This window comes from Falco rusticolus, chromosome Z (assembly GCF_015220075.1).
Source record: "Falco rusticolus isolate bFalRus1 chromosome Z, bFalRus1.pri, whole genome shotgun sequence".
In the NCBI taxonomy this organism is placed as follows: domain Eukaryota; kingdom Metazoa; phylum Chordata; class Aves; order Falconiformes; family Falconidae; genus Falco; species Falco rusticolus.
In genome coordinates, this window is record NC_051210.1 from 55,015,299 (window position 1) to 55,029,878 (window position 14,580).

Genomic DNA, 14,580 nt, shown 5'->3' on the forward strand with positions numbered 1-14,580 from the left:
GGAATGGGGGAACATTCGGAGTGATGGTGTTTGTCTTCCCAAGTAACTGTTATGTGCAATGGAGTCCCCAGCTTTCCTGGAGATGGCTGAGCACCTGCCTACCCATGGGAGGTAGTGAGTGAATTCTTTGTTTCGCTTTGTTTGCGTGTGCAGCTTCTGCTTTACTTACTAACCTATCTTCATCTTCATCTCAGTCCTCAAGTTTTCACACTTTCAACCTTCTGATTTTTCCCCCATCTCACCAGGGGAGAGTGAGCAAACGACTGGAAGAGGCTTAGTTGCTAGCTGGGGTTAAACCATGACAGTCCTTTTTGGCACCCAACATGGGACTATGGTCCCTGGCTGTGATGTAAAGCGTACTTTTTCACATTGTGTCCTTTTCACACTGACCCGAGTGCTGTGGCATGAACTGTCTCCTGTGGGGTTGATGTACCAGACCATTGAACTTACACAGCCCAGTAAACCCTGTGGTCACTTTACTTCACCTTTTTGGAGGCAGGACCCCTTTATTTCAGGTCAGAGTAGTCATTACATGATTTTTGTAACTAAAAAAAAAAAGGTCTAAAAAAAAAAAGTTAACAATGGTCTTTGACATGTACAGAAGAAAAGGGAGTGACAAATATTTCCACCCCTAGGGCAGTCGATGCCCAGTGTACTGGATACCCCTCCAAGGGAAAGCAGACTGTGGCCTGCAGTCTGCTGCCAAAGGGGTCAAGAAGAACTTGTTAGGGATGTCAGTTGTAGCGTATCACTTGGCTGTTTCAGACTCCAGTTCATGCTGGAGTTCTAGCATGTCCCGTACAGCAGCACTCAGTGGCAGCATCATTTCATTGCAACCACAAGAGCCCGCTGCTGCTAGCCTCCAAAAAAGGCCATTCTTAGGCTATTATTCAAGTTTCTCTTTTCATGTATCACTTGTAAGTTCTTATGTGAGCTGTTAGCACATGCACTTTTGGCAGCACATGAGATGTGTACTACATGACTGCTTACGGTCCTTGGACAACACAACCAGATGTTACAGACTGTTTAGTACAAACCTTCAGTTTTCCATGATCTTACTGTGTTTCTGTATCTGAATCCCTGTGTCATTTCTTCCAAATAAGTCAATGGGATATGAAAGACTTCCTTAGTGTAATAAGAATGCTGTCTTAATTGATGAGACTAATCGAGATTGCTTTTCCTTCTCATAGAAGAATTTACTCGCATTGTAGTGAACAGCAAATTTATTGTTCAATACTTTTTAGGAACATTAACCTTTCTAAAGATTATGATTTCATTCATGGAGAATGGGACCAGTCTGTGTTTCTACTCAGAATTTTTGTAGACTATATATTGTGAAACTCATTTTTCCACATACAGTTATATTCCAGATTAAGAATGCAAAAGTGTCGTTTATGTAAATTAAAGTTATTGAATATATGTGTTACATGTTATAATTCATTTATTTGATAGGTGAAGGAGAACGGGGCTCTATGTTGCTGACAGCTAACTTCCTTCAGAGATTAAAGAGCTGTTTTTCTATTAGCTGTTTTTATTGTTACTGAAGTTCTATGGTTTAAAAAAAATATATTTGTTTCTCCTCTTCTTGTTTTGACACTGGATTAGCTTGTTCAGAGCTGGATGAATGTAGGAATGACATTTTAGAGTTTTTGAAAGTGAACAAAAAGCTTACCATATGCCTAAAGAAAACTGCATTGACTGTGTCATGTTCTGCTGTGACAGAAAACACAGAGGCGAGCCTATCTTGTGCTAAAATACTAAGACAGATTTTCAGATTGCAGTTGATCTTTTTTTGCTCTTCCTACTGAAATCTATGAAAGATTAGCCTTGTGGATCATTATAGATTCACAGAAGTGTGTTACAGCCAGTTTGTCCAGTTAGCCCTGCTCCAGAACTTGTCTGTTTCACTTTCAGAAAATAGGGTTAGGTTTGTAAATGATGTAATTGGCTAGAGTGATCATTGGTTTGTCTTTTGGATTGTCTTCCTATGATTGTATGTTTGATTTATTTTATGACCAAGCTTAATCAAAATCTTAATTCTAACTCAAAATCAGATGTAGGGTGCCTTCATAATCTATCTGGTGACAGTACGGGTCTATCAATGGAATAAGAACTCTGCAACCCATAGTTAGGGTGAAGACATTAATTCAGTGCACAGGCATGTCTGAAATAAATGTTACAGCATGCCTGACGAAAGAATTATTCTTTATTTCAAAACAAAGCACTTGCAAACTAGCACTGATTTAAGTCCATATATGATAGCAACAAGGGATGTAGTTAGAATATATATGACAAAAGATGTACCTGATGCTTTTGATTCTAAAGGTAAGAGGTTTGTCATGTTTTGCAGTCTTCGTCAAGTGTAACTGCTGTATTCTTATTCCCACACATTTTATATCATGCTTTGTCTATGCTTAATAGTTCCTTGTGTTTTTATAATTGGAGGCATAATGATAATACAAGGAGTGTAACCTACCACTTGTCATGTAAGTTGTATAATATGAGAATATTTGAATTATGTTATCTACATTTGTGTCTAGTTAATAACAATTTTGCTTGTCAAGCATGTCACTCTATCCTGAAGCAAAAATGCATTGTTGCTGCAGTGACATTTACAGGCTTACCTGGCAGTTTAGACTAAATAAAGAGTATCATGGCTTCACCTGTATTAAGAAGTTGAGTGAGTCTCCTTTACTAAACATGAACTTTCTTTTTACATAAATTGTAATGTATTAATCAAATGTAGCCATTTACCTGATAATTCTGTTGTAGCAAATACAGTTTTAATTGTGGGATTGTCTAAGAATTTATATTGGTGGTGGGTCCAAAACGCATTCTTTACCAATTTGTTGTACTACAATTTGTGTTGTTTATGTGGGCAAAACACACCTTGTATACAAAACCAAGAATTTACAATTACTCTAACTGAAATCTTAACTGTCAAATCAAAGAATTATTATCAATACAGTAATTCAGATAAAGTTTTTATCTTCCTAGTACCCATCCCTGTTTCTCTGGCATTATACCTGCCCTTTTATGACCCTTCTGCATGCTAAGGTCAATGGCTTCCATCTGAGAAAGGATTACAGCAAGTTACCCTCCATCACAGGTGTTACGCCTGGAGAAGTATGATGGATGGTGGGAGGCTCTCTACTCACACTGGGTCCACTTGCAGCTATTTTTAATGTGTTTTCTAGCACAGCCTACAGCTTATTCATTTGTCATTGGTTTCCATTTCCATATTACATCTGAATTTACTATATATGGTGTGTTTTACATTTTCTGCGTATTTCTTGAATACTGTCATCCCATGCTTATTATCCTCTTTGCTACATTTTTAATCTAGGGACATGGATTGTTTATTCTACACAAAATAGCTATTTGATATTACTGTCTGTTAGAGCATCAGCATTTTAACAATGGGCTTTACACCACACAATCGTAGAAAGCTAAGCTAAAACAGAAACAGATGAAGTAATATTTATCTGATTGTTTGACAATTACTGTTACAGCTAAGCTAGAACATAGCTCTAGGCTGTCACAGACAAGTCTAGACAAGGAAGCCTGACAAGTCCAAGTCTTGAGGTCTTGAGGGTTTATTACAAATCCTGTGACATGTTTCTGACAGTGGTAATACCATATTTTTTGGGCTATAGGTCTGCAGTACTTCATCAGAATTTTTAGAGATCTGTAACTAAGGTTCCCTTGTCTGTCTAACTTACAAGTCGTGAGAATACTGTTTATAAGATTTCTGCTGTTTTCATTTTCTTCATTCCCTCTTAACTGAGTTTTCCTGCAGTTGTGCATTGTGTGTGCTTGTATTGCTTTATTTCCATGTGGAAAAAGATCTTGGACTGGATGTTAAAGATGTCCATTCTTTTTTTATTGATAATGAATGCCTGTCAGTAACATGTTTACTTTAATTTTTGAATATGATAAATCAGAATACCTTTATATGGAATAATGCAGCTCTATTCTAGGTAAATTTTATAAAACTTTTTCTGGCTGATATATTTTTAGTTGTCTGTATTGAGAGATTATATATGCATAAGGCAGATGAACTATTCACTATCACAGAGAAAATTTCTTACTTTGAATATTTGTTCTCTGGTTATAGATTCATTAATTGCCCTTTCATGGTGTAGGTTTTGATCTTTGGTTTTAGCAGTTCCATTTGATAAAGGGGGATTGGTGAAAGAAAATTATTATTTACTGTCTTATCAGTTCCTCCATATCTGTCTTTAGATCAGTTGAGGAGGCTTTTGTGGATGAAGGTTATTGCTTCATTGGGATTTTATCTGTTATTAAAAAGCCCTGAATCGGTATTCTGGTTACAGGAGTAGATTTCTTGGTTGGGAGGCAGGAGGTTGTATGACGCAGGATGAGAGAGATGCTTTAGCCCTCTCCATTATCATTCAACTGCTGTATCATGTTCTGTTGTGTCAGTGTTAGGGTGTATGGCACCTCCCTTTCTTCCCATTGCTTGTGATACACCACCTCCAGAGGCTGCACCAATGCGTTGACTGTGATAAGGCCTTCCTTTGGTGTTAGACAAAGGATTCTGTTCTCTCTAGTTTCTGTGAAGCTGACTATCAGCTGAAGGACTACAGGATTATACTAAAATCTTAAAGGAGTTTGAGGATATTGTTCTGGCATGAAAGACTCTCTTAGCTTTTATGCACAGAGGTTTTCTACCGTATTGCAATACCATAGCATTATCATGAGCATTAGCTACTCTGTATAAATAACAGTATGTCCTGAAATATTTATTTTAATCTAGTGTTTATCATATTTATATCCCAGGAAATAATACCTTAGTTAATTAAGTACCATAAAAGGCTAACTTGCATTACAGAGATTACACTGAAAAAATACTTACGTGCCTGCCTGCTAAGCTATGTAGTAATCCATACCAAAACCCACAACAGCAATTCTGAGGTTATTACTTGATGAGTAAGATAATTATTATGCTACTTGTTTGTTTGAATTAGAATTACAGAAGAACTAAACAATTGACAATGAAAGGATTTCTTGTTTGAATTAAGATGCTTTTTTTTTTTTTGTTGTACAGCCACTGTGAAGGGATGCTGGTATTTCAAGTTACGGTATAAAAGGTATAGAACTTCAAGGAGAAGGATAGGTTTATGTGCATTTTACCCAAGACTTGATTTTTCCAAGTCAGTGTCTACAGCTAGTGATAAGAATTCAGTAGTTAATTACTTATCTTCCAAGATACAGAAGTTACTGGTATGTAATTTCAGGTTAAAAACTAATTTTAAATAAACACAAACTGCACTTGAGTTAACTTGTCTGGACTTCTAACCTGATTTGAGAATTTTTATTTAAAGACGCTGCATTTCTCAATTCTTGAAAAAGGGAAATAAATATTTTTGTGTTGTTTTTTTTTTTTACTAAAACACAGGGTAATGGAAAAATCTTTCAACCAGGTAGACTTCTAAGACATAAATAAAACCAGCATAAGTCTGTAGGCTTATGTTTTCTAAGCAGATATAAATGCAGGAAAAGTAAGTCTGTCCGATCAACTGCTTGCTGAAAGAAAATCTGGGGCCATGATCACCCTATGTGTATTACTGAGATATGTTGTCGTGGCATAGAATCAAATCATAGATGCAACTGGGAATAAATTATTTTCCATGTGTGTACACTGAAAACTAAGGGAGGACAACAAAAAGGTTTATTCTTTCTGAGCTGTTGGTTTTGTCTCCTTTCTTCAATGTGCCAGTGTCTTTGAAGAGACAGAAGTGAAAAGACAAAAAGAACTTTTAAAAAGTTAAGCTCAGTAATGTTATGTTAGTGTCTGTAATACAATGCAAGACATTGTGCTTAATTTGTATGCTAAGGCTGGGCTTTAATGAACTCATAGTTTCTGTTTTCATGTGCCAAACCCCATCATTTTATTAAGAACTTTATACCACAACTCCATGTGTTTTATTTCTAGCATTATACTTCACAAATTATTACAATATGTGTGTAAGCAATAAGGCATAATAGGGGATTCCTTGAGCTATTGTACCTTGCAATGCTAGTCGAACTCATGCTGGTGTCATTAATATTCAGTGTGGGGTTTCAACATTGGACACATTTTCCAGGCTTGCTTATTTTAAATGGAATTCACACAGCGTCTGACTTCGTGTAACTCGCTTTCAGGGTAAACATCATCTAGTTTGCACAGCCTTCTGGAAACTAGAATTCTGCAGCCTAACTACTTGGACTTCAAATTTATTAGTAATTCTGATGATCTTTCTAAGGCCACATTCTAGTAAATACTGAATTTCACAGCATTTTGATAGAAGGAGCTATTAGATTCTGTTGCCTGCCTTGTATCACAAGCCATAATATATCAATAAGGTGTTCTCATAAAGAGCCAGAAGACTTCAGTTACACTGCAATTAGTCCCTAGATCATCTTTATATGCATCTGTTGAAGAAAAGAAGAGTTAGGAGTGTTTTGCAATGGGAAAGAACTGACTGTATGATATATATCAGATTATTTGAGAAAGTGTTGCATGTTTGTGCTGCAAGTGCTATGGAGAAGTAGAAGATCACTTCCTTAATTTAAGTTATCCTTCTGTGTGTCTGAAGGATATTAACATCTTGTTTTCCTCTTTGCTACTGTTTTATGTTGAGGGGTCATGTTACTGCATGCAGTGACCTTAAAACATTTGGTTATCTTGCATATCACAAGATAAATGATATCACAATGGTATCATAAGGTATCACAATGATACGTTGACATGATAAAACAGATTAATCGGGACCTGCACATACTTAAACACATACATAGGTTATTACAATGCAAAGATCAACTGATTTTTAACTCTCTAAAAGAAATGTTAATAGTTAATGTTAATAATTAACTATCTTCTTGAGCTTTAGTCCCTAAAATAATGATTTTGCTTTGTTTTCAGTAGACTGCAAGGTGTTTCTTTCACATTAACTTTGTTCCTTTCAGCTGATCTTGAGGCTTTTGCTATACTCAAATGAAAAGGAAAATGTTTAAGTAGCTTAATGATGGGTAAAAGCAAATCATGTAGTGTAAGGCTTATGAAACATTTAGGATTTTAAAACTAAAATTTTGGAGTTTCTGGAAGTCTCTGAAGTGGAAAGAAGAAACTGTTGTGGCCATAGTTAATAAAGCAAAATTTCTGACTTTGGTTGTTGATAAGATGCTGTATCTTCAGTTCCTGAAAAGTAATGAAGTTTCTGAAGCTAAAAAAGGAATCATTATCTCTGAGTCTATTGTTTAGTAATTAATTAATCTTGTGTAAGTTTTCATAATTAAAAAACATAACAACTAACAGTAAATGGCCATGGCCTTTTCTGTATATTGATAAGAAACTTAATTCCTATTTAGATAAAGAGAAAAAAAAGCCTGACTTCAAGTTCCTAGATAGGTGTATTAACCACCAGCTTACTACATAAGAAATGGATGCTGCTTCCTTCTCTTGTTCTGTTTTTGGACAAAAGTATCTGCATTTTTTTGTTGAACTCATTTAGTTACATAGTGGTTTTGTAAATATGTAATGTTACATTACATAAATAAAAAATCTGATTTTGTGTTTTGTGTGATTATACTAAATGAATCTTAGGCAGATAATAAATGGAGACTTACGCAGAGTTTGGGCATCTCTCTGTTTTCTCTGAATCATAATACTTTTAATATTCCACGTTAATGGAGAACTTTGAATTTCAAAATAGTGTTGCATGTTGTTTACAAGCAATAGTACAGATTTTAATGATTAAATAAGAAATTTAATGGTATCATGCTTGCCAAGATACAAAGCTTAGCAGTCACGAAACAGGTTAAAATTTCCAAATAGACTTTTCTAAAATGAGGAATCTGGCCTTTGAAATAATGAATGCCATTTACTTCACAGTTTTGAAATACATTGATTTGAAGATCAAATTTTGTACGTGGACATTCAAAAACTATAAATAGATTATAACCTATGAAGAGTAATGATTCAAGATAAATAATTAAGAATGTGAAACATGATAGAAGATTTCAGTAGCTGAGTAGTTTGTTAGGGTAAGCTGATTAATGAGGCATAAATGTTTCATAGCTGAAAGTGATTTTAAAAATGTTGCTGTTGCATATCTTTAACTTCTTTCATCTTTGTGACCTTTTTACAAGTCATAGTTCTGTTTTCATTTTATTTCTTAAATGCAGGTTTATATCATAACATGAATTCATGTCTGATTTTGAATTCACCCTGTAAAAAGAACTGCATTTCCCAAAATACCAGTGAAGTCTGATTTTGAAGCTTGAACTAAGAGCTTTAATTAATTTAAAAACAGTAGATAACAGGGTTCTTGAACACTGGACTCTCTTGACTGATGTTTGTATGAATTGCTTGTAATTCTGCAGCAAGCACAGTAGACAAAATCTAGAATATCTGACTAAAATTCAAATATTTTTCATTGGATTAAAATAGTTTTAGAAGATGGTTCTTAATTAATTGTTTTGAAATGTATTAATAACTGGATGAGCTCTTTCTGCCTGCCACCTCAATTTTTGTCATACTTTCTTTCTCTCCTCCTCTTTAGGTAGGACTGACAAATATTTCTATAAGGGCTTGGTGGATGCTTGGTTTAACATTGTCACTGAATTGGTTATCTAGTGCTTTGACTTGATGAGTGTTGTTCTCTGAGGAGGCAGAGACTGTTTGCCATTCTTGTTTAATTTGGTTACAGCTATTCTGTATATATTTCAAGAATTACAATGTTTCCCTCAGCTAAATGAACGATACAAATAATTTCTTTTCCTTTTCCTTTTGTTTTTTTTGTTGTTTTTTTTTTTTTTTCTTGAAGCCGATCAACAACTTATCCTTACACAGAAACCCAGATGTACAGCCAAAACACTGGGGGAAATTATTTTGATACTCAAGGAAGTTCTGCACAGGTGACGACAGTGGTCTCATCTCATAGCATGGTGGGCACTGGAGGGATTCAGATGGGTGTCACAGGAGGACAACTCATTAGCAGCTCAGGAGGGACCTATCTGATTGGCAATGCAATGGAAAATTCTGGTCATTCAGTGACTCATACAACGCGGGCCTCCCCAGCGACAGTAAGTATTTCAGACTGACACAAACTCTTTGAGTCTAGTTTCTTACTGAAATGTTCTTGCAGACAGACATGGTTTTTGTGACAGAATGTATAGCAATATTGTGTTGTCAGAATAAGTACTTTTTGTAAAGTAAGTAATATATGTGTAAAATACAGGAGTAGGAATACTGTGAATACTTAAACATGAAGGCAGATCTTTCCTTTGACAGCTTGCAAATATTTACATTTCATACATTAAATTTTTGCATGCAAGTAATATCAGTGGATGCTTTTGGAGTGCTCACATAATAGTTTTTCCAAGCTGAATATTTTTCAGGAACTAAAACCAGCCTCCTTTAACATTTTGTTTTTTTTCTGGAAATGTAAGAAAAGCACAGTGTTGTTGATCATAACTGTTAGATGTAAATGTTAAATAATGTAATTTACAAATAGGTACATGAAACTTCCCTGCATTTGTTCAGTTTGTTTGCTCAGTCTTAGTGTAGGTTTAATGGCTTATTTCAAAATATTTCCAATTTTTCAGAGGACGATACTACCATTTAACGCTTTATTCTTACTTATCTATGGTATGTCTCCAAAGAGTGTTCAAATTAAAAATTAATTGTGGAAGTGTCTTACAGTGCTGTGGGAAGACTCATTCTGTTACGACTGATCAATAATATTGTGGACACTTAAACATAAACATAGGACTTTTCCATAAGAGAGTACTCCATCAGCCCTTACTAAAATTAGAAAAATGGGTTTATACCTAGTCTAGCTTTGCTGCATAGCCCTAACTAATACTTTTACCTAATTCTTCTGGGTATTCTGATCTGGATGTAGATTTGGAAGTAATGGTGAAGAGAATTGTGAAATACAGAGTAGGAAGAGTTGAAAAATATAGTAAAGGATATAAAGTATCATTAATAATACAGATTCATCAATACTCAAAAGGGCAATGAAATTAGGGGACTTTATTTTTAGGAACCAATGTAATGAGTGAAAATCTGATACTCTTCTATTTGAAATTATGATGAACATTTACAATACCATTGGATAGTTTAGATGAGCTGATAAAATCTCTTTTGTTTTGATTCTTAAAGTGGTTGGTATGGATAAATACAAAGTTCTTGTACAATGTAAAAAAAATAATTAATCCAAAACCTGTGTAGTATTATTTTCTGAGCATGAAAGTTACAAAGAGTCATAATTCATGAAGAGTATAAATATCAGTACCATAGTGTGAGCTTCCAGGTAGCAACAGAGAATTTTGGTTTTGAGTTACAAAATAATAGAAAAAGAGTATATATTAACATTTGTCTATATTTTATATGTCTTTAATAGAAAAAAAGATCTGGAAAAAAAAAGCATTCCTCCTTCAGATTTCTTTAATTAAAATCAAGACTTTAATTAAACTCTTTTCTTTGTTCCTTTTATGTACTGTCTCATTTTACTTATTTGGAAGATATTTCATGGAATTTTTCACCTGACAGCACAGGCAAAACAAATAATTTTCTATACACAAAAATAAGGAATAGGTCTTCTAGGTGGAATTAAATTTGAAAAGTGATGTTTCTTTAAATATTTAAGTAGCAATGATATTCCTCTGTTTTCTTAGTTGTTTTAAATCGTTCTGCAGTTGAATAAAAATATTGCCTCTTTTAGAGATCATGCTAGTTTTCTCCTTAATCAAATAAGAGCAAATGCATATTTGTGCTTTGCATATCATGCTGTAAGATTTGTTTTACACAGTGAAACCAGAATACAGTCAGTGGCAACGCTTAACTGAATGTAAAATCAAGTGAGGCTTAAATGCATCCAGTAAACACAAATGGAGTAGTAGGCTTACTTTGAAGTTTGATGTCCTAGAATTATTTGAATGATACCAAAACTCCATGCTATGTCTTGCAAATTAAACACTGTTTTGTGTTTTTCCTCAAATTTAAAGTAAAATTTACTAAAATTTAACAAAATCTAATGTTTATACCTTCAGCAACAGCTTTCTCTTGCTTTGTGTCAATAAAGCAGCCTGTTTTATTTGGTTCAAGTAGCTTTTCTAGTGCTGTATCAAAGTGCCTTTAAGAACAGAAAAAAATACTGCTAATTGTATTGAATTGCATTTTGAACACTAAATAGCTTTATCTGTTTTTTTAAGGTGCTATTTATTTTGTAGAGTATAATTCTGTAAATATGAGACAGAATGTATATATTAGAAGTAGTTTTCTTGCTAAGGAAGTGGGAGACAACATGATTTTAGATTTTATAGTAGTATGCTCTTGGTGTGTATGGTTCAGCTGAAGTACTCAAGAGTCAGTTGAAACACATGTTTCAGTTTAAACTGTAATTTTAAAGCACTATTTTAATTTTACTAGCAGGCATAATTAAACTATGCAAAATAGATCAATGTAGTATTTTATTTGGATTACACCTTGTATTGGTAGAGCTTGTTTCACTTCTGATCCTCATTTGGCCTTTACCATCATAACTTTTTTCATTCTTGTATAGATACTTTATTGGGGTCATCAAAACAATGTGTATCTAGGCTGGTTTGCTACTGTAATACTCAGAAAATATTCCAGATTTTTAATTAGTTTGGAGAATTTTCATATGGAGACAAAGGATATAGAAATGAATAGGAACTTACTTACTAACACATGTGGTTGACACAATCCCTCTTTTACCATAGAGATACAAGTTCTGTTTACTGTTTTCAACTGATAACTCCTTAGTTTTGTTGTTATTCACCGTCACTGATCAAATCATTACCTTTGGTAACAAGCAAATTGTGTTACTGATGTTGTGTATTTCAGATAGACTTAGCTTAAGTTAAAAGAAACAAACAAAACAGCTGCAGGTTAAAAAGTCAAATGTATAAAATAAGTCCATTTCATTAACTGTGTCTTAGAGAAATGAAACTTAAAAATCTAATTTAATTTTCTCCAGGTGTGTGATTTGGTTTATACAGAATTCAATAAAAGAGAATCAGGGACTTTTTACATCAAGTCTATCTTTACATTATTTTCTTTATGGTTTAATGTAATTTTGAGTTCTGCTTTGGGTTTAATAAAGAGCAAATATTTTGTTTGTAACATTTCATTCATTTTCATTTCTGCAAAACGTTCATTTAAGAAAGCTGTCCTGCTTAAGCTGTAGCAGATAATAGTGTTTTTATAGCCAAAATATTAGTTGTGCACTATCAAAACTATTCCAACCTATATACAGTAGTGATTTATGTTAGTGTGCATGAAAGACAGTTGTTGACAATTTCTTTACTCATTTCATTTTCATTGATTTCATTGCTCTTCCCATTACGTCTTTTGCTGGTCTGTTAAACCACTGCCCACCTACTATGAAGCATTTTTTCACTGAAACAGACAGGCATTCAGATTGTAAGACCTTCTAGATATTAGGTAGATAAACAGCTTTCCAAAATGACCGTTTGCATGTGAATATTTGTGTATTGGTCGAGAATTAATTGTGATTGCATTTAATAAGAAGTGATTTATCCTAGCTGAGTATCTATTTGAAATAAATTTTCATGGTGAAACCTGTATGAGAGTAATTAAAAATCCTGTTCAGTTTATTGGCAGCTGTTGTTAAAGAAGAGGCAACTGTATTTAAGAGACTAACTAGAAAATTGGATTGCCATGTTAATAATGGAATCTAAATGTGCTTCCAGGTTTTTTTTTCCATATGTAAATATCTAGGACTGTTCTTGTGATAGGACAGGGTGATCTAACAAACACAGTTCATAATATCACAAGGTTAAAAAATTCATATGGTTTCTTGTAATAAAGTGTTACACTTAGCAGCCAGTGAGAGGCTCCCATCTACTAGTCTCATTTTCTAACAAGCTTTATGACTGATCTGCAATACAGTTGTCAATCAGTCACCACCACCAACAGGAGATCGCCACTCACACTGTTGCAGAGATTTGTCCTATTTCAGTACAAATCTAAATGTGCAAGAAAGTAAATCAAAATTAATATGGATATAATGTATCACTACACATTATGTCTGGTAGTAAAGCACTGTGTGAAATTTACTTGTAGCTTTAAAGGAAGGATGGTGCGTACCCAGAATGTGTCATAATTGGTGGAGGGAGAACAACAGGAAGTAAGAAAGCCCGGTATAAATACCATATCCTGATAATATAATTTTTTGGAAGGCATATATAACTATATGCATTTATGAAATTATTTTAAGAACAAAAAAACCCCAAATGTTTAAGTGGTCCATTAAAGGTGGAGGGGTTATAATTTGGAAAATAGTTTGAGATGAGATTTTATTTATTAATCACTTTCCTAGTAGAAGAACTTTTTCCTCTTCCATTCCCTAACTTTTCTGATATTTTTTATTTAGATGGGTCCGTCTTAGTGTAAAAAAGGCCATTTCTGTCCAAATCAAACATGCACAGATTTTTGTGCTACAAAGGATTATTAGATCATTTGGTTTGACCTCTTATACTGCAAAGACATTTACTTGTGACTTCTTCAACTAAGCGCAGTGGCATCTTTTGTAAAAACAGGCATCTGTTTCCAGATACAGGAAGGCAGTATTTTATTTTTTTTTCTTTTAAATGAGTCATAAGAATGGTTAATCACTATTACTGCTAAAAAGGTATTAATGTATGAACTAACTGGTGGGATGGGAAGTTTAGAGGATTTGTGGATCATGTACCTTTACAAACCTGCCTCCAAGACTTTTCCTCCTGTTTTGGTTTCTTCTTCAGAGCTGTGGAGCATCATGGCTTTTCCCTCTCTCTTCCAGAGGTTTGAGTCTACCAAGGTGGCCAAAGTAACTTACATCTTTTTCTCTGCCCCCTTGAGTGCCTTTCTTCTCCACTGTAGTGTTTTGGGTGAGGCTGTGCCCTTTTCATAAGGCAAGGAAAAGGGAGAATGACCCTACCAAGTTCAGCAACACCTGCCCTGTCTGCATTCTGGCTTCACCTGCCTATACTACTTGTTTCTTTCCTGATACAGTCAGGCTTCAGCTTTCATTCATTGGCTTTTGGTGTGTTTTCTGCATAAAAGGCTGGTAGCACCTCTTAAGTTGTTGCCGATTTTGGCAATTGAATATTTACTCTGGTATTTTTGTATCAAAAATCAAGATGTAGTGTTGTTGGAAACTCAGTTTATTCCCATGTAACTTTCCAATTACTAATGAAATAATATTGTAAGAAACACATGGTTTTAAATCATAAGATATTAAAAATAGGTATGTTTGAATCTGTGAGGAGAATTTCTGTTAATTACTTTTATTTGAACATGCATAAGCTGCATGCAAGATGACTTGCCACTGATGTTCTCATGACAGTCGGATCATCAATGGCAGGGAGGCATCACCTTTTTCAAGGACTGGATTTTTTTGTTTCTGGTTAAATACACATTTGTTCAAAAATGGCCACTCTACCTGTCTCTAAGGCTGTCTTGCCATAAATGTTTTCAAATTTCATTTTAATAATAATCTGAAGTAAACTTTCCTTTTAATTTATCAATTCTGATTTTCTGGT

At 34.3% G+C, this 14,580-nt stretch overlaps 1 protein-coding gene across 3 annotated transcripts in view; it reads left to right on the forward strand.

Annotated features, from left to right (window-relative positions):
- Nucleotides 1-14,580, forward strand: part of RFX3 (regulatory factor X3) — a 127,990-nt gene that overhangs the window by 70,604 nt on the left and 42,806 nt on the right. For all 3 annotated transcript variants that reach the window (XM_037373169.1, XM_037373170.1, XM_037373168.1), the window contains exon 4: nt 8,832-9,090. In XM_037373169.1, coding sequence (XP_037229066.1) covers nt 8,832-9,090 — 259 coding nt within the window. The remainder of the gene's footprint in view (nt 1-8,831; nt 9,091-14,580) is intronic.